The 20,732-nt window shown below is 42.6% G+C and overlaps 1 protein-coding gene and 1 long non-coding RNA gene across 2 annotated transcripts in view; one reads left to right on the plus strand and one right to left on the minus strand.

The window, feature by feature from the left end:
* Positions 1–20,732, minus strand: part of LOC121826239 (uncharacterized) — a 188,488-nt gene that overhangs the window by 126,827 nt on the left and 40,929 nt on the right. The gene's annotated exons all lie outside the window — the stretch shown is intronic.
* LOC143270602 (disks large homolog 5-like) lies at positions 7,213–20,586 on the plus strand. The gene is made up of 6 exons (XM_076561126.1): positions 7,213–9,918; positions 10,353–10,512; positions 13,266–13,446; positions 17,195–17,310; positions 18,262–18,356; positions 18,521–20,586. Exons 1-6 carry the CDS (start codon positions 9,912–9,914, stop codon positions 18,688–18,690), a joined length of 729 nt encoding a protein of 242 aa, XP_076417241.1. The 5' UTR covers positions 7,213–9,911; the 3' UTR covers positions 18,691–20,586.

Consider the following 20,732-nt stretch of genomic DNA (forward strand, 5'->3'; position numbering starts at 1 on the left):
CATTCAAAATAACAAAATCAGAAATGAAAAGGGAGACATAACAACAGACAATGAGGAAATCCAGAGAATCATCAGGTCATACTTCAAAAACCTGTGTTCCACAAAACTGGAAAATCTAAAAGAAATGGGCAATTACTGAATAAGTGCCACATAACAAAGTTAAATCAAAACCAGGTAAACTATTTAAATAGACCAATAACCCCTAAGAAAATAGAAGTAGTCATTAAACGTCTCCCCCCAAAAGCCCAGGACCATATGGTTTCAGTGCAGAATTCTACCAGATTTTCAAAGAAGAGCTAATTCCAATACTCTTCAAATTGTTCCATACAACATAAGCAGAAGGAACATTACCAAACTCTTTTTATGAGGCTACAGTTACCCTGATACCCAAACCACACAAAGATGCAAGAAAGAGAATTACAGACCAATCTCCCTCATGAACATTGATACAAGAATACTCAATAAAATACTGGCAAACTGAATCCATGAACACATAAAAAAATGTCCACCATGACCAACTAGGCTTCATCTCAGGGATATAAGGGTGGTTCAACAAACAAAAATCTGTCAATGTAATACACCATATAAACAAACTGAAAGAAAAAAAAAACTATATGGTCATCTCATTAGATGCTGAAAAAGCCTTTGACAAAATCCAACACCTCTTCATGATAAAGGTTCTAGAGAGATCAAGAATACAAGGAACATATCTAAATATAATAAAGGTAAGTTACAGCAAGCTGACAGCCAACATCAAATTAAATGGAGGTAAACTCAAAGCTATTCCATTAAAATCAGGAAGAAGACAAGGCTGTCCACTCTTGCCATATTTATTCAATATAGTACATGAAGTTCTAGTTAGAGCAATAAGACAACAAAAGGAGATCAAGGGGATACAAACTGAAAGGAAGAAGTCAAACTTTCCCTATTTGCAGACAATATGATAGTATACATAAGTGGCCCCAAAAATTCTACCAGGGAACTTCTACAGCTGATAAACTCCTTTAATAATGTGGCAGGATACAAGATTAACTAAAAAAAAAATCAGTAGCCCTCCTATATACATATGATAAAAGGGCTGAGAAATAAATCAGAGAAACATCACCCTTTACAATAGCCACAAATAATACAAAATTCCTTGAGGTAACTCCAATTAAGCAAGTGAAAGACCTGTATGATAAGAACATTATGTCTCTGAAAAAGAAATCAAAGCAGATATCAGAAAATCAAAATCTCCCAGGCTCATGGATAGGTAGAATTAACATGCTAAAAATGGTAATCTTACCGAAAGTAATCAATAGATTCAATGTAATCCCCATCAAAATTCCAAACCAATTCTTCACAGACTTGGAAATAACAATACTTAACTTCATATGGAAAAACAAAAAAACCCAGGCTGAGGAGATGGCTCAGAGTTTACGAGCACTGGATGTTCTTCCTGAGTTCTATATTTTAAAATGACTTAGAGGCTGCAGTTCAGCTAATTGAACATTGGCTGGCTATGAGGGCAAAGTCCTTGAATCCAGGAGTTGCTCAGTCCACAATGCTTGATGTCTCAGCCCATCAGCAGTATAGTCTGGAATCCCAAGGCAGTTGGCTCCAATGCCAGTGAAGGAATGGACTTGCTAGCAAGGTAAGAGCAAGCAGCTAAAGAGCAAAAGGCCCTTCTTCCATTTCTTTATATGGGATTCTAGCACAAGGCCTTGCTGAGATTACAGGTGGAGTTGTTTGGCTCAAAACATCTGAGGTAAAGGCATTTCTTTCCCCATCAATATCAAGATTAAAGGAATTCTTCATACTGCAAAAATAGGATTACATGGATCTTCTCTTTTCTAATTAACAAAAATACTTCACAGGCATGACCTTCCATTTTTGGGTGTTAGTTAATTCCAGATGTAATAAATTTGACAAACAAAAATTGCTATCACAATTGCACCCTTGTCAACTTGACACAAAATTATATCTTTTTATGACATGATAAATTTCCAAATGTAAAACAATAACAAGGTCATAACAATGCCTAAACATGATATAATTATTCCAAGTACAATGCAACCACATTTTGTATTAGACCAGCTCAAAAGTATGCCTAATATTATCTAACTATTATGTACAACTGCAAACCCTTTACAAAGTTAGAATAAGTGGCAATGTACCTTGAGGTACATGAATTTAGTATCTCAAATTTAAATATGATAATATTCTCCCTTTTTGGAATGAATGTTTTTATCTATTTGTTTATTTTTGTTTTTACATCCTAAGAAAATTTCCCCTCCATCCTCTCTTCTCAGTCCCTCCCCCAACCTCCACTCTTCCTGCTCCCCATCCATTCCTCCTTCTCTTTTTTCTCTTCAGAAATGGGCAGGCCTCCTGCGCATATCTGCCTGCCATGTTGTATCATGTTGTGGTGAGACTAGGCATGACTTCTTACATTGAGGCTGGACGGAGCAATTCAGTAGGAGGAATGGGTCCCAGAAGCAGGCATTAGAGACAAGCCCTGCTCCCACTGTTAGGAGTCTCACTGTAAAATACATGCAGAGGACACAGGTCAGTCCCATGCATGCTCCCTGGGTGGTGGTTCAGTCTCGGAGTCACTATTAGCCTAGATTATTTAGTTCTGTCGGATGCTTGTGGGGCCCCTGACCCCATAGCTTCTACAAATATTTAATTGTTGATTTATTATGTTTTTGTACATTGGTGTTTTGTCTTCATGTATGTCTGTGGGAGGGTGTCATAACCCCTGGAACTGAAGTTGCAAAAAGTTGTGAGCTGCATGCAATCTTTTTCATTTTTTAAAAATTATTTCATATGATGAGTGTATGGAAATCTTCCTATTGGTGTTTAAAATAATAACAATAATCTATTTACTTATTTGGGGAAGGAGAAATACATACATGCATACAATAGAGAGAGAATGAACATACAATACACGCCATGCCATTTTGTCATTCTGTTCATATGGAGGTCAATGAACTAATTCGGATGATTCAGCTCTTTTCTTCCACCCAACTACCCATCTCATTGGCCCTTCCCTGGTACTTTTCATGATTGACTCATGGCTTTCTGCCTTAGAGGGTTTCCTTGTGGTTCTGAAACTTAGAGAATATTTTAATATTAAGGGCATTGTGAAAAATTTGTGCAGAATTTTGTTTCAAATGAATGATACTCTCAATAAGAGCTCACCCTAAGACTAAAAATTCTTGGTGGGAGGAGTTTTGCTATGTGTCTAGCTTGCAGAAACTGCTGGTCTAGAGTAATTCATGGGAAAAGGCAAAAGTGAAGTTACTCTGCCATGCAGGTAGGAGAGTTCACTGGAAACCACCAGTGAATATTAAAAAATCACCAAGGAAGCTTCCAGAATGAGTCAATGAAATGGCATGTTCTTCTTGGCACTGTGCGCATTTGAGAGTCTGTCCTGTGTTCCTAGTGCACTTCCGGGTCTAAGGCCATTGGTCATCGGTAGTGCTCTGGAGGTCCCTGTGGACAGTTCAGGTTTCAGCATTTAACCAGTTACAGCCATCACCACATACTTAACCAAATACAACATTCTTACAAGGGTCAAATTTTCCAAGCACTTCATAAGTTAAATATCCTTCATGGTTACTGCTCATTTTAGAATACCAAAGTATCAAAGACTTAGTGAAAAACATTCCAGTTAGATGAATTACCTTATATATTTCAATCACTAAATACTTTTAAAACAAAAATTACTGAAAAGTTGATGCAAAATGACATGCACAGAACATGATATGAACACAGTCATTAATTATACTGAGACCTTTGGCTTTATTTCATACTTGATAGCACTCAGAATATGCCATCTCAAAACATGGGGCTTGACAATGGAAGTTGAGTGGATGAATGAATGTGAGGAGGGACTCAGATCTTCCCCCTGAAACCACTCATAAAACCTAGGAAGGACTTCCTGACAATTTCCTGAAGCAGGTCAGAAGCACCACATGTCCCTCCATGGAGGAAAGGTTCAGCCACATATCTGCAAACTGATGAAGGCACACAGAGAGGATGTGATCCAAAAGCCCTCACTATTTGTCATTCATCTGCTTGACTCCTATTGCTTTAATTTTGAGACACGTTTCATAACATTCCACTTTCCATCAACTCAGGAATAAACTCTCAGGTCTACTCATGCTCTAAAAGGCACAGTGCTGGCCCTGAGCCATGGTGCATTCCCAGGACTCAATGCCATGCCACATGGTTGAAATGACTGGACTCACCAGGAGGTGAATATCAAAGAAGACCCCCAAGGTGTGAAGGGTAGGGGTTTTGGGAAATATGTGGGATACATAAAGGCATCATTCTGTGGGAAGGAAGGAACTCTGGTGGACATGAAGGCTGTAGCCCACCCTAAGGATCAGGACCCTAATAAAATCTAGAGTAAGGGCCCATCAGTTCTGGGGCCATGTGCTCTTCTGTCCATATACATTGTAGAATTTGGGGAGGGAAGCCTGATTTGAGACCAGATGAGTGTTTGAAAGGCTTCCTTTCTTGGGTAGACTTGTCCTGGTCTCTAGCTACATGCAGTGTCAGTAATTTCTCTTGAGATCATCACCACAGCAAGACTGATGACCTTTTACCTTCTCCATGGGCTCCGTGGGTCACTCTGACTTGTATCTGGGATGTTACTCCACTTCTAAACTAAGGAGTGTTCTGAGGCTGCTGGGTGTCACTTGGGACAGTTTTTGGCAGGAGTCTGTGAAGCTTGTGGTGACTACCCTTTGGTGGAGGCATGGGGACTCTTGGGGATGGACTACTCCTGTTTGCTTGCTCATCCTATTGAGACTTGAGGCACTAGTGAGACGTTGATGTCCTTGACTTTGTTCTTGGCTTTCAGGCTGGAAGGCTGGCTAGGGCTGGCATAGACCAGGCAATGTGCCCTTTTCTAAGACATGCAAGAATGTACGGGGTAACAGCTGCTCTTATACCCTCATACACATCATCAGTTTGAGTGAGAGTTACCTCTTTCCATCCTTCCCCTGATAGCTGGAAGCTCATTAAGTTGGGTCTAAGAGGGACCTCTCTAAATGAGCCTGGTGCCTGGTTGGGTACACAGGGGTCCAGGATTCATGGTTAGATACTCCCCAGGGCATATGAGAGTGAGGTGGGGATGAATGGCAGCTGATGATGCTGTGTTCACCTTCTCCCATCTCCCTTGCTCACTCAGTGGGTGGGCATCAATACTATATGATTTTATGGTTAAATAATTTGATACTGATTAAGTGAAGTCCAAAATGTTGCTATTAATGTACATTTTAAAATACCCGACCTTATATGTAAATTAGCATATTCACTTAGTATTACATGAAAATATGCACATTTGAGCATTACTTCTTAAGCAAAAGATAGTCTATATAATGACAATTAATTCTGAATGAACACAATTTTTAAAAAATAATTTCAGGTCTAAGCATTTGTTGGGGGTGCTTGATCCTTAGGAAGAGTTGTGCTGTGAAAGTTGTACTAGGTGAGTGTTCATGCTTTTCCCTTGTTAATTTCTGTTTTGTTCTGGAGTCTCTATCAAGGAACCTAAGATAGGTTGAACCAAAAGATTGGTAGAACCAAATGATACCATTCTCCATTTTAAAAAAAGTGCTCTCCTCTACAAAATATCTCCTATTAGCACACCAAAATACTGTTTCATTATGCCTTTTAAGGATATCTAGCAGGTTTGTTAATTTGAATATAAGAAGCTCCCATAAGCTCACAGGGAGTGGCACCATTAGGAGGTGTGGCTTTGATGGAGAGAGTGTGGCCTTGTTGGAGGATGTATGTCACTGTGGGGAAGGGAGTTGTTGAGATCTCTTATGCTCATGCCATGCCTAGTGTCTCAGAGCAATTTTGTTGCCTGTGGGATCAAGATATAGCTCCTTCTCCAGGAACATGTCTGCCTGCATGCCTCCATGTCCTGCCATGATCATAATGGACTACACCTCTGAAACTGTAAGCCTCCTGATTCAATGTTTTCTTTATAATTGTTGCTGTGGTCATTGTGTCCCTTCACAGCAATAGAAAGCCTAACTAAGACAGTATGTATCCAACATAATCACAGAGAACAATGGACTCAAAAAAGAATTTTACTTTTGGACCACCCTTTGGGCATGGATCTCTTACATAAACCAGCTCAGATGCAGAATACATTGTAACGGTTTGTACATTTAGGTGTATTTGTTACAAATGCTTTTAGACCTGTATCCTCTATGTAGACATACATCACTGCAGAGCAAGCCCAGGTCAATCAATTCACCTTGTTAAGTGGAAATCTGGGACATCCATGTGTCATGCAGTGGGGAAGACTGAGTAGCAGCGTGCAGAGTCAGAAATATTTTTCTCTTTGTGTTCTGCCTTTTTGCCTCGTATTACCTCAGATGTGATCTTTCACCCATTTAACTAGAACTTTCCCAACACATGCAGACAGCACACCCCCACCATCTCCTTCCCATTCTACTCACCCTAGTTACCTCTATGTCTCCAAAGCCTAGTGTAATAAATGTTTCCTAAGCCTACACAGAACCATAAACAAGTACATTTAGAAATTAACAACTCGACTTCTAGGCAACTAGAAGAGGCTTTAGATAGAGACAGTAGTGGCCACTACCATCATGGAGAATGATACCTCATGACGTATATTAATATTAAATTACTGAAATGGTATGCAGTTATAGAAAAACGCATTGAAGGAAGTTTTGATATTCATTTCTAGATACTGATAGCAAAGTTTATTTCTCATATTTCTACTTTTTGAAAGTTACATGTTACATATTTTCTAATAAGGCAAATACAGTGCCTCAGTTGTGAATTAAAAAATGATGCCTTTCCAAAAAAAAAAATATAACAGGCACTCAGATTTGAGGCAGCAAAGAGCCAACACAGCAATCCGGGCACTTGGAAAGTTCTGCTGCCTCCTTGGCTGGTGTCTGGGAGTTGGGATTTCAGTTTATCTTTATATTTATATACACATGTATATACAGTTAGATATGGTTCTACACAGTATGTATACCATATAGATACTTATAAATCATGAACATAACTATACTCATAGCTATGCATACCATACACATGCATGCCAATACAACAAAGTTGTTTCTTTTTGATTTTTTGTTATGCCAATTTATTGTACATTTAATTCAATTTCAAAGTATATTTGTGTGTGTGTGTGTGTGTGTGTGTGTGTGTGTGTGTGTGTATGTGCACATGCAATTGTCTAGATAAACACATTATCTTAAATGTATAAATGTGGGCACATATTTTTGTGTGTTGTATGGAAACAAGCATATGTGTATTGTGGCACAACATGATGGTGCCCTCATCCTTTACGATGGACTAGTTGCATTATCACAGTGAGGTGGGACATGCTTGATCATGCTTCATTCCGTGCATGGTTACAAATACTAGCCATCATTTAAGAGAACTGGTTTAAAATTATTATTGGCTAAGATAAGAAAAAACTGGATCAAATTTCAAGCAGAGGATAACTCAATGAATTAAATAGAAAAAAAGGTATTTTAAGATGTAATATGTTTATAAAAATTAAAAGGCTTAAGTACGTCATGAAAAGATTGAATACATTCTGTATTTGACCTGGGGTAGTAGTTTAAGATATAAAAATATGGAACATTAAAGCTAAATAAGATTTGAATATAAATAAAGTTTATATGGGGTCTAAGATAAAATGGTTTAAGGTATGGAAATATAAACAGAATATTTAGGGAAAAAGGAAATATATGAAAGGCAGTATCACTTAGATAAAGTTTCTTTTTTTTCTCTTTTTTTTTTTTTTTTTTCGAGACAGGGTTTCTCTATGTAGCTTTGGGCCTTTTCCTGGAACTCACTTGGTAGTCAAGGCTGGCCTCGAACTCACAGAGATCCACCTGCCTCTGCCTCCCGAGTGCTGGGATTAAAGGCGTGTGCCACCTCCGACCGGCCCACTTAGATAAAGTTTATAATGAAGCAGAAAGCTAGCTTTCTGACTTTAGAAGGAGGATCTACCTAAAGGCTTCCATTGTGACCACAGAGGTTCATGGAAATGGCACCTTGGTTTCAAGTCACTTTTGGGTGAGGTATGAAGCAGGGATGAAATAGCTATACCATGTGACATCAGCACATGGACATTCTACTGTCTCCTGGAGAGCCCTGGCATTCCATGTGATGTCACCAGTGTTGTGGCAACACCAACTGTCATTGGGGCATTTGTGCAGTGTCTCATGTTTTACCTAAAGACATGCTGATTAGACTGAACAGGATTCTTGGGAGACAGGATGGCGAGCACAGGGAGATCAGAGGGAGACAGAAGGAAGATGGCCTTCAGTCTCCATGTCATACACCAAGAAACAAATGGTTCTAGGGAAAGCGCAATGAGTCCTGGGAAAGGGATGGGGAGCTTCCTGAAGAGGAAGGCTTCAGCTGATCCTTCCAGGAGGAGGGCTCAGGAGGGGAGAGTTTCTGAGAAGCAATGGGCCTATCCTGGTCCTCTGAGTTCTTCAAGCGCAGACCCAGAGTTGAGGATTTTCCATGGTTAGTTTGGCAGAGAGCCAGGGATTGTCAAGGCTGAAGCTGCTCTGTTGAGGGCCCTCTGCTTTCACTCTGAGTGGGAAGGAAGCACAGAGGGACTAAAGAGGTTTCAGTTCCAGCCCTGCACTTCACCCACACTGGATTTCTTTTGGTGTGTGTCACTAATAACAGGGAGAGTAAAGTCCCCTGGCCAGATCTAGAGAGTCTCACATTTTAAATAACAACCACTAGCAGGGCAGGAGCCACCAAGTATTGCCACATGTCAGAGACCCTTAAGGTTTCTGAGTTCCTGCCCTCTAACAAGCCAGTCCTCTTTCCTCTACCTTCTGTGCAGGACTGGGACATGACTCTTCCTGTCAGTATTTGTTCTTGGTGTCTGACAGCTCACCTGGGGATGCCCAGTCCTTAGGTAGTTTCAGTCATACCTTTCAATGGCTGATAACACCTCTGCTAACATCATGATGGTTGGAATGTATTTTGCTGGAGGTTTTGGCAAAAGCTGCATCATTTCCTATGTGATTCATCATTGTTCCGACAAAAACCAGATAATCCTTCACCATTCCCATATATTGTAACTGCCCAGTGGATCTTCTCTAATGTGCTTGTACACTTCATGGAACTGATCTTCCTTCCCCATTGTCCTTAGCTAATTTCTTAGCATCCTTAATTTCTCATCTTATTAGCTGGCGATCATCAGGATGAACAGCCATTCCTGGGTGGTGTGTGGAAAGTGAGTCTTGCTCTCCACACATGATGAACTATTGAATTAGAATGAACTAGATTCTAATGAGTCAGAGAGATCATGGGGTGGAAGGAGGAGGTGCTGAAGGCCTTCCCCTGTGTCTCAGGAAAGGCTCCTGGAAAGGGCAGCTTGGCTTTTGTGAATTATGTAAGAGCTTGTTATGAGATAGGTAATGACCATTGGCAGTGGCCCTAACAGTCCATTCTCTGGAAATTCTATTGTACCCTGGAGAGCCTGTGGCATTTCCTGTGAAATCACCAGTGTTGTGGCAATGCCAGCTGCCATTGAGGCATTCACTAAATGCTTATAGAGTTCACCAATTGACATATTGACATGACTGATCACACTGATTGGCAGAGAAAGCCCTAGTTTCCTAAGAAGGAGGTGAGGCTAGAAATGAACCTTCTAGTAATGGGGTCCCATAGATGTGATCATGAAGCAATGGGCCTATGCTGCTTATCCGGGTTCCTAAAGAGCTGATCCAAGGTGGAGGATTTCTGATGGTTAGTTGGCAGAGAGCCAGGATTGGTCAAGGCTGCAGCTGCTGTGCAGGAACCTCCTTCAGTTGATTCTGAGTGGCAAAGAATGCAACAAGAGGCAAAGAATGCAACAGGAGGCACAGAACCACTAATGCGGTATCAGAATGGGAAGTTGTTGCATTTTATATCTGATATAAATAGGAAGAAGGGAAACCTTCCATACATGTACCCAGGTCTGAAACATTCAGTTCATTTTAGTCGTGGACACAGGTTATCACGGCTGGGAGGTGAAAACCACTAGGCTGGACTTTTTTGCATCACATCAGGTATGAGATGACAATTTCAAAACAACATGGCCGGCCTTGCTTATGTCTTTTAGACCCAGGGGGGCTTCAGTAAGGCCTGAGGCATATATCTAGCCATAATGATTGGAGACAGACACACGGCTTATGGGGCACAGCTTAAGGAGAGCTGTTCTGATCTTTAAGGGCTTCACTGGGTTCCATGCTTTTCCTCTTCTTCAGGCCTCCTCTTGGGACTCCACATGATCTTCTTAGCTTATGCCATTTATCTGTACAAATTCACATGTGGTTATGTACCTACAGGGACTGCTAGGAAGGCATCATCCACACCCTTCTTCCTCATTGAGCAGGAGCACCAGCTGAACCAGGTGGAAAAACTGAAACTTCAGCTACAGATGATGACCAATGACAGGAATGAACAGCGTGAATTCCTGGCCCATTACAACAATGAGTTGAACAACAGGTATTCATCATGCCCTGTTCTCTAGTGAATGTCTTGACCCAACTGTGTCAATTCCAGCAGTCCTTGGGTCACTGGAAGCTGCACCTGCAGGGTGACCTGCACAAACAAATTTTCCTGAATGCATCTGAGAGCTAGAAATGAAGCCTGTAGGAGTGAGATGGGACACAGGCTGTTCTGATTCCTCCTAATGAAATCCACAGCCTGTGGCCTGAATCACAATCCACAGAGAGGGGCAGTATGGTATAAGATCACAACATGCATTTCAAGAGACCTTGACAGTGTTGGCTTGTAGGAGATGCTGGGTGCTCTGCGTTTAACCTGAGTCTCTGTATTTGACAAGATATTTTTGCTTGTTGCTCTGGGAGTAGCTTGAAGGGCCTGGTGGTTCTACTTGGTCCTTCTGTGTGTGACTGGAAGGCCTCGTGTCCATCTCTGCTCCTCTCTGGTCTTGTTCCTTATACTGTGAGACAATGCCACCTATCTACATTTCTTGTCATCCTAATTGTGTGTGGGTTTGTGTGTGTGTGAATTGCTCTCTAAGGATCCCAAACATCACAATCATGGCAGTGGCATGTTTTGCCCTTTTCAGTTCCCTCTCCCTTGATTAACCATTAGATTACATTCCTAAATTTAGTCCCCCATTTCATTCCCTTTTGTGGACACTGACTCATTCTTGAAAATAAACACCAAATCCAACAATCAAAATTCATTAGCTGCCTACACTTGTCAACCTGTCCAATCGGATCTCAGCAACTCACCCTAGCACAGACTCAAACTTTGTATTTCAAATCCCACTGCTGAAAAAAGCCTGCTGCATGTTGTCTGCCTTTGCCTGATCCAGCGGCAGGCTCCCAATGCCATGCTTGCCCTGCGGGGAAATGCATCTCTTTGTGCTGAGGATTTGGTATCTCAGTGTGTTCTGTACTGTCTTTGAGAGGCTCCCTTACAGTGTGTGTGTGTGTGTGTGTGTGTGTGTGTGTGTGTGTGTGTGTGTGCGTTTGTGTGTTCCTTCAGATCTTGTGAGTTAGAGATTGATAGTAGGCCTGAGGATTTGCCTGTTTCAAACACTTCAGGTGATATAAGTGCTGAGACCAGGGAGCTCCACTTTGAGTGTTGGGCTCACCCTGGTCCCTCACTGGAATCCCCTTGTGAGTTTATAAAGCCATCCTCATGGAGTGCCTCCTCCATGGCAATACTGATGATGAGATCTGGGTATCCTTTTAAGGACAAAGCATTTCTGTTCTTACAACAGTGAAAATGTAATCACAGATTTCAGGTAGGCCCAAGGTGGTGGACCTTCTTAGAGAGCTAGTCTACCTCTCCAGGCCTACTGAGGGAGCTCATGTAGCCCTGTCTCCCTCCCTGCTGACACCCAGCCTTTCCTGGCCCTGGGGCAGGGTAGCAAGTCTAATGCACGTCAGGAGGTCCCAGTACATAGGATTCAGGGTGTGACATCCAGTAGGCTAGGGTAGTGCAAAATACAACCTTAATTCATGGGGCCACTGAGGCCTGAGTTCACAGGGCTCTTCGCTCCTGGGGCTATGCCCTACAACAGGCTGAACTCAGAGCATGAGATGCAAAACACAGAGCATAAGAAGGATATGTCAGATGTGAAGAATTTACCCAAGGAGATTAGTGAGGCTTTGTACAAGTGCACAGAGCTGAGTGAGAAGACAAAAATCTACCAGTTAGTGCCAGACTTGGGTGGACTCCAGAACTTGTTAAGGACTGCTTCTTGTTGTCTGAAGTTTCTCCAGTCCTGCCCGACACCCCTGTCAGGAGGAATCTGTCCCACCTGCCTCCTACAGCCAAATGGCCCAAATAAACACACTGAGGCTCACATTGCTTACAAACTGTATGGCCAATGGCTTAAGTTTCAGGCTAGCTAGCTCTATCACCTTAAATTAACCCAATTCTATTGACCTGTGTTTTTCTACATGGCTGCTGCATTGCCAGGCTGCTGGCATGTTGCTCCTTGGGTGGTAGCTGGCATCTTCTCCACCTCTGCCTTTCTTCTCTGTCTCTCCTGAATTTACCTGCCTGGCTCCTTCTTGCCTTGCCATAGGACAAAGCACCTTATTTATTAACCAATGGGAGCAATACATATTCACGTCATACAGAAACACATCCCACAGCATCTTCTTCCTTCTCGACCTTTGAACCAAAGTGAGGGTGGTAGTTCTGGTCAGTTTACCTCTTAGCAAGCAGCCTGCCTTATCGCTCTTGGATTTGTGCCTCCAAGACTGAGTTCTCACAAGTATGAAGAGACTGAGAGCCCCTCCCAACATTTTCCTGTCATCTTCTGGAACTTCTAGACAGAAAACATGGTTTGCACCATGGTTTCTGTGGATCTGGCAGGAGCTTACAGAGCTGATTTCTATGAGACACATGGATGGAATGTATTCCCGATGTGTCTTCTGTCTCCCTCAGAGCATGGTTTCCCTCTACCTGCTCATGTTTTCCCATTACTGTGAACAGTTAAGCACCAGGATGTGTGTGTGGGAGGTAGCAGATCCAGCCTTCAGAGGTACATGGACCCGGTTTGCTGTCAGGGTCTCCAGAAGTAGTGTAAATCTTTCTGGAATTGGGCTATTCTTTGGCTTTGGCCTGCACCTGAGTGATGCTGGCATGGCTAATGTGGGATCCAGTGCAGGGCTGTTGGGAATGGGTCATGGGACCTTGCAGCAATCATGGTATTGGGAGGCAGGAGTGGCAGATGGAGGTGGAGCTCATCATTTCTGGTGATATTTCAGCACCCTCTGCAGTCAGCACCTGAGTCAACAGACTCAGCTGAATGAAAAAGTGAGAATGTTGCTAGAGGACAAGAAAAAGCTGGAGGGAGAGCAGATTTTACTACAAGAGTCCTGTGAGGAGGCAAAGAGGCTCTGTGAAGAGGCTCATGAGATCTACGACCTCTGGACAAGGCAGCTTCAGGTAGGTTGAAGCAGCAGGGCCAACCTGGCCACCAGTCTGACCATACACACAATACACACATACACATGTAACCTTCTACTCACTTATCCAACTGGCCCATCCCATCCAATAGTTCGCTTCTGTGATTATTCACAAGTCTTTCTGGGAGTTAGCCTCTTAGAGCAAGCAAATCCTACTGCTCTGAGGGAAGCTGCAGTCCATTGAGCAAGACGAATAAGTCACATATCATTCACCTGTATGTCAGTATGTAAGGAGCCGTGCTATGATGGTATCCACAGAGATCTGAGTGAGTAAGGTCAAGGGTCTGGGTCTCATTTGCTTGGCAGCGGTCATGTGTGATCAAAGCAGAAACAGCATGCAAGGAACAACACCCTCTGAAAAAGCCAAATGACTGGGACACATAGACATCTTTTTGGGTGTCATGTGGCATTTTACCCTCTTGTTCCCAGACTGCCATGGTGTTCTTTTAACCTGGCCAAGCTCTTGCTTCACAGTGACAGAATCTAAATTAACAGCTTGTTAGTACTGTTTGCTCTGAGTGGCATTGGCCAGTTTTCCCATCCTGGATCTTACTTTCAGATGCTCACTAGATGACCAGGGATGTGGCAAGGGCTTATGAAAGGCAGGGGTCAGGGTGGCAGATTTGAGCCAACTGCATCAACATAGCCTGCAGAGACACAGCATGTTTCTCCAGGCAATTTTAATCCAAAATGAGGCAGAACTGTGGGACTCACTTATAACAGCTAGTGTGAGGAGTCTAAAACCATCTTGCAATGTCATCCTCTTCCAGTGTGATGTCCTCCTCATTGCGTTCTGATCAGTGATGATTTGAGGGATTTGTGTCTGTGTGTGAATATGCCTGTGTGAGGGCGCATACATCTGTGCGTGTTTTGGAAGGTCGATGATGACATCGAGTGTCCTCTGTGGCTTTCTCCCTTATTCCCTTCAGCCCATGTCTCTAACTGAACCTGAAAATTTCTGTTCTGGCTAAGCTGGATAGCCACAGATCTTTGGATCTCCTGTCTCCTCACAGTAGAGCGTCCTGTCTTTTTCTGTCATATCATTGTGAAATGGTTCTTTTGGTCAAAAAGAGAACTGACTTGTTGGTTTCTCTTAATTTTTAAACATTTTTTTTTTACTTTGGAATTAATGTATCTTATAATAAATAACAAAAATCAAACAATGGAGCTACTTTATAAATAAAAAGTAGACTCCTTTTCTTTCACACCATAGAGGTAACTTCCCAGGTAAGGTCTGTTTTGTCTACTGGCTTCAGAACATGAAACCTGATATTTTGAAGCTCACTCTTAGGACAGAGTCCAACTCATAGTTGTATAGAGTGCTGCATTTTAGAAAGTGCTGTGGATGATCTAAGTAGCCTTCCACTGACTGGCCTTGGGCTGTTTTCATATAATGTGCACTGTAATCTGGTCAAAAGTTGTTGGGTAATGACAATGGGTGACTTCTAGTCTCTGGTGCTGTCAATGTCTTCTGTGGAGGAGTCTGGGTAAGTTTAGTAAGGAGACTATGATGGGTCAACTTAAATCTGTCGGGAGGCTTCATGTCCCGCCCTCTTCCCCCAGCACTTGGTTTTGTGTGGTCCAACTAAGTTGTGCAGAGGTTGTTACTTCTCTGTACCATCAGTGAGTCTGGTGATAAGAACTTCCCTGGGAAGGGAAATAAGTTCAGGCCAGGGCAGAAGAGCTTGGCTGGGTATAAAAGGCTTGTAGACAGCAGGGAGGACCCACTACCTCCCCCTGGAGTAGAAAAGGTGCTGCAACATTCTAGTCTTCTACCTTGCCTTTCTGGATTCAAGAAAGGGGTGTGTGTGTGTGTGTGTGTGTGTGTGTGTGTGTGTGTGTGTGTGTGTATGTGTGTGTGTGTTGTCTCTATGTGTATCTTTGCTGAATGAGAATGTGTGTTTGAGCATCTATGTGTATGTTCACTCTCTCACGAAACAATGGAACATCTTTAAGAATGATGGAGATGGATTTCAATGAGAAAGTACTGTGCCTAATCTGGTTAGTACCACTTTGCCTCCGTCAAAGAACAGATGGAGTTGCCTATCCTTCTGCATGTCCATACAGCTAACTACAACCAAAGGCCTCATAACTGATGCAAGCTAAAAGTTTTTCAGGTATTTGTAGAGGCAGAATTATTTATCTGCAAAGAAATCCTCTGGAGAAAAACAAAGTAATGGGGTCCATGAAGGTGAGAGAGCGGCTACTGAGAGGCAGGAAATGCAGGAAAGGTTTGTGTCCCTCTCTGCTCTGGGTGAAAGGAGGCTGGTGACTGATGACTTCCCTGCATCCTGTTTTGTTTTTCTCCTCATCGCTTGCTGCCATTTTCCTTTCAGCTTTGCCTAACCTTGGTTCAGCTAACCTTGTCCTTGTATCTTGGCCTGGACTTTATTCTCAGAGAAATTGTGAAATGCAGAGAGCCATGTGGCTGCATCCCAGCCCAGCAGAAGTCCCACAGCTCTGCTGAGGTGTGAGGAGTGGCTGTCTCAGGGCACTGTTTAGGCTCACCATACTCTCAAGTACCCACTCCATGTTGTGTCTGCAGCACTCAGAAACTGCTTTTATTCCACATTTCTTCAGACTGAGTTAAATTCAGCCTGATGGAGAGGTGGGAGAAATGAGATCTCTCAGACATTGCTAGTAGTGTAAAATGGTGCAGTCCTGTAAGAAGCTATGTACAATTATTCAGAAAGTGGAACTGCAGACTTCGGGTGGAGCATTGATTCCAGAATGGAAAGTGGTGTCCACAGAGAATAGGGGACAACAGGATAGAGCAGAACTAATCACCACAGCTCAACTACAAACTATTCAGATACCCATCACTGATGAGTGCAAACATACAATGTGGTCCATGGGTTATTGTTAAGTATGGAATAATATAAGAAGTCATTTTGCCATGAGCTAGTCAAACTTCTGTTACTCAAAGAAATCCCTGACACAATCAACTTACTTGGAGGAAAATTTAAAATAGACTCCGGATTGTAGAGATTTTCTAGTTTTCTGAGCTCATTCCTTTGGGTCTAAATGGAGGCAACCTGTGGTATAGAGAGCTTCTTTAGGAGGAAGCTGCCCTCCTTGGAGGCACTGGGAAGCACTGAGTGAGAGCAAGGGGCTGGTCCACTGCCATCCAGTGGTCCTGGGCTGGGGAACTAAGCCTTCAATTCATAGAATGGTAAACTTGCTAGGAGAGCTCAGATTACAGATCAAGGAACTCTGGTGTTCACCTGTCTGTGTACAGGTTTTCAAGGCAAGCACTGCATTGACTTATCTACCCACTGAGTTCTTCTCCCAGGTCAACAGGAATGCACATGTTATACAGATACACAAGCAGGCTGTACATCTGCACATATAAACTAAAAATAAACTGAAAATTTATCAAAACTCTGTAAAAGTACACAATCTTCTCCACATCCCTGTGCTCAGAGCATCCTGTGTTTCCTGCCTCCAGGCAGGAATACGGGTAGAGAGTGTGTAGGTTAATGAAAGGTAACTTTGTTCTCCATAGTATCCCAGGTGATCTCTTCTTACATAAGAGTTATCTGGAAAACTAAGTGTGGATGGAATGTAATGTGCTTGTATGTGCGCATCCATATACATGTGTGTGTGTGTGTGTGTGTGTGTGTGTGAGAGAGAGAGAGAGAGAGAGAGAGAGAGAGAGAGAGAGAATGCATGTTTCTGTACATGGTGAGGACAACCTCCCCTAAAAACACAATTTTTCTAATGAACAGGAACATCAAAGACTTGAGGAAAATCTTCAGTCCCTGATGAAGCAGAAGGAGCTGTTCACCCAGCAAAGGGACTTGGCAATAAAGCTGCAGCATCACTTCACTGTGTCCCAGATGAGGTAGGAGCCCAGGCTTCCAGAAGCAGGGGGATCCAAGTGGGTCCGCTGTACCTGGATCTCCGTCCTCTTTGAGTTTTGTCAATTGGCAAAGCTTCCAGCCACCCCAGGGAAAGAACCCCTCAGAGTGTCTTTGCTGGCTCGGTCAACAGGAATTATGACCAGGAAACAATATGCTCTCTCCTTGGTCTTATGGGGACTGTGTCCCCTTCTTCCTTCCTGAGACCTCTAGTATGTTCTGCGTATCTCATCTCTTAGATTAGCTCTCCCCACAAATATTCCAATGGCAGCTAGAAACTTAGAAAGGAGGATCATTGATCATGAAGGAAAGTCTGTCGCCTGCATCTTTTTCATCAGGAACATCACGTTTAGAGATAAGTGTCCACCTTTTGCAAATCTGCATAAAAGCACACTCCTGCTGATTGCAGGCTCTCTGCAATGTTTATCAGTTTCTCATGAGAAGATTTACTCTTGGTCATAAACAGAGGAGGAGCTGACAAGTTAATCCCATGCAGGGTTCTAAGCTGCAGGAATAAACAGAGCCTTCTTTGCATTGCCGTGTAGGCTCCACTAGAGGGCAGGCAGAGAGTTTTCCAGGAGGTTCGCATTCACCTGGTATCTAATCAAGGCCAGGGATATCTTTCCTGAACTGTGCCTAAGACTTTAACATACTGATATTTCTCCAAAATGATGTCTTTGGACTGTTGGAGAAATACGCTGTTTTTTTCTAATCCAGCACAGTATGTACTTACCAGTCCAACTTCTAGCAGTTTTTAAAAGCTGAGAAAAAAATCCTGCCCAGGTGCTCTCTGACCCTTTTCCTTCGGCAAGCAAGGAATGAATTCAGGTGAAAGGTAATGCTCAATGGTCTAGCTGAGTAGAGCTGGTGGGGGCTCAAAAGCTGACATGGCAGGTCCCCACCAGGCTTGTGCCCCAGCTGCCTTCCTCCCCTAGGTTTGAAAACCTCCAGCAGGAACTGGAGCAGACCACAGCCCAGGAAGAGAGCCTCCTGCAGATGGAGCTGCTGGGGCAGAAACACTATGTTCCAGGCAAGTAAGCCACCATTGAGCCCCATCCCCAGGAGCCAGGGTATTCATGGGGTGTGTTTTTTTCCTTAAATTTTGTTTACTAGGAATCAATAGGCCCTGATTTTCTTGACAGTGGCACAGCAAAACTGTTTCTGAATATTTTCTTTGCTGATTTTCCCTAACAGCACCTCTTCTGAAAACTGAAAAGGCTGGAAGAAGCCAGAGACACCTTGAAGGCATGGCATTCTACACTCCAGGTTCACGGCCTCCTCAGAAAATGCCACCTCTTTTCAGCTGTGAACTCACTAGTGAGGCAAATATCAACCTGCCATCAGGCCAGCCAGCCACAATCTGACCCACATCTGTGGCTCACTATTCCCAGAGAAAAGATTGTATAACAAATAGTCTGAGATTCAGAGGGCACAACACAAATTACTAAGAACCCTGACATCCATCAGCATGTGGCCCCAGTGAGGGGCAAAACAACATGGAAGAGGACATGTGGGTGAGCAAGAGTTCTTCTGTCAGCGTCCTATCAAGGGCTTTGACAAGCTGACCCCATATGTGATGGGAAATCTGACAAGGAAGACTGTGTTAACATCACACTGCCATCCAGACAGACCACACCCAAAAGCATAAGATTCTCTCCAGTGCAGTGCTGAAGCTGACTTGTGCAAGCTGACTTGAAGCCATGTCATGTGCAAGTTTTGCTGAAGATAACTCACTGCAGAGAATAAGCTAGTTCCTCACCTCATTTGCTCTCCCATAATGAAATTCCAAGTGATCCTGAAATTTGCTTAATTTTTTTGTTTATATGTTGGGATATTTATGCTTTGGATTTTGGTTTTCTTCATTTTGGTTTAAGGTTTTGTTAATTTTTGTTATTTCTTATATTCTTGTCACTGTTTTAATAGTTTCCTAAGGCTATACATTATATATAAGGACTGCTGTTTTGAAAGCCCCCATTGAGTAAAATGAATGTATTTTTATGAATAAAATGCAATTTCAAACTTCACTCTGAGACTCTTCTTTAGGCAGGTGAGGTTTCACGCTCCTGTAAACCCTGAACTCACAGGCTTTGATGTATCTCAGTAAGTTTCAGGAATCTTGAGATGCACAAGGATTTCCCAGCCATGGGACTCAGAGCTATTGTCAGGCCCAAACTACTCTAAAAATTCTATACCTGTCTGGTGTATTGGTCAGGGTTTTATGGGGTAACAGAATGAATTCCTATATATACAAAAGGCTATGTTTTAGAATGACTTAGAGGCTGGGGTCCAGCTAATTGAACATTGGCTGGCTATAATGGCAAAATCCTCGAATCCACTACTTGCTCACTCCAGTATGCTTGATGTCTTAGCCCATCAGCAGTAAGTCTGGGATCCCAAGGAAGTTGGCTCCAATGCCAGTGAAGGCATGGACTTGCTAGCAAGGTGAGAGCAAGCAGCTAAAGAGCAAAACTCCCTTCTTCCATTTCTTTATATGGGCTTCCAGCACAAAGCCTGGCTGGGATTACAAGTGGGGTTTTGGGGCTCAAAACATCTGAATAATAGGTTTTTCTTTCCTCATCAATATCCAGATTAACAGAATGTCTTTCTAATGCAAAGATCAGGACTACATGTTTATCTTCTCTCTTCAAATTAAGCAAAAATACCTCACAGGCATGCCCCTCCATTTTGGGGTTTTAATGAATTTCAGATGTAATAAATTTGACAAACAAAAATAGCTCTCACAATTGCACCCTTGTCAACTTGACACACAATTATATTTTTTGATGTCATGATTAATTTCCAAATGTAAAACAATAACCAGGACTTAATAATGCATAAACAAGATATAATTACTCCAAGTACAACATGAACACACTATGTATTAGACCAGCTCAAAATTATGCCTAACATGATTTAATTATCCCTTGTAGTTGGAGTTTTCCTGTGTCCACTCAGCTCCTCCAGCAGCTCAGACACAATTAAACACACAGAGACTCATATTACTTATAAACTCTATGGCCGTGGCAGGCTTCTTGCTATCTAGTTCTTATATCTTAAATTAACCCATTTCTATTAATCTATTAGTTGCCATGTGGCTTGTGGCTTACTGGTACTTTACATCTTACTTCTCATGGTGGCAGTGGCTTCTCCTGACTCAGCCTTCCACTCCCAGCATTCTCCTCTCTGCTTATCCTGCCAATACTATACTTCTTTCCTGGCTACTGTCCAACTAGCGTTTTTTTTTTCTTTTTTTTTTTTAATCAATCACTCAGAGCAACACATTCACAGAATACAGAAAGTCATCCCCAGCAATCCCTGTACAACTGCAAACACATTATAAAGTTAGAATAAGTGGCCATGTCCCTGGAGGGACATTCTTTTAGTATCTCAAATTTAAATATGGTAA

The sequence above is a fragment of the Peromyscus maniculatus genome, chromosome 23 (genome assembly GCF_049852395.1).
Source record: "Peromyscus maniculatus bairdii isolate BWxNUB_F1_BW_parent chromosome 23, HU_Pman_BW_mat_3.1, whole genome shotgun sequence".
Lineage (NCBI taxonomy): Eukaryota > Metazoa > Chordata > Mammalia > Rodentia > Cricetidae > Peromyscus > Peromyscus maniculatus.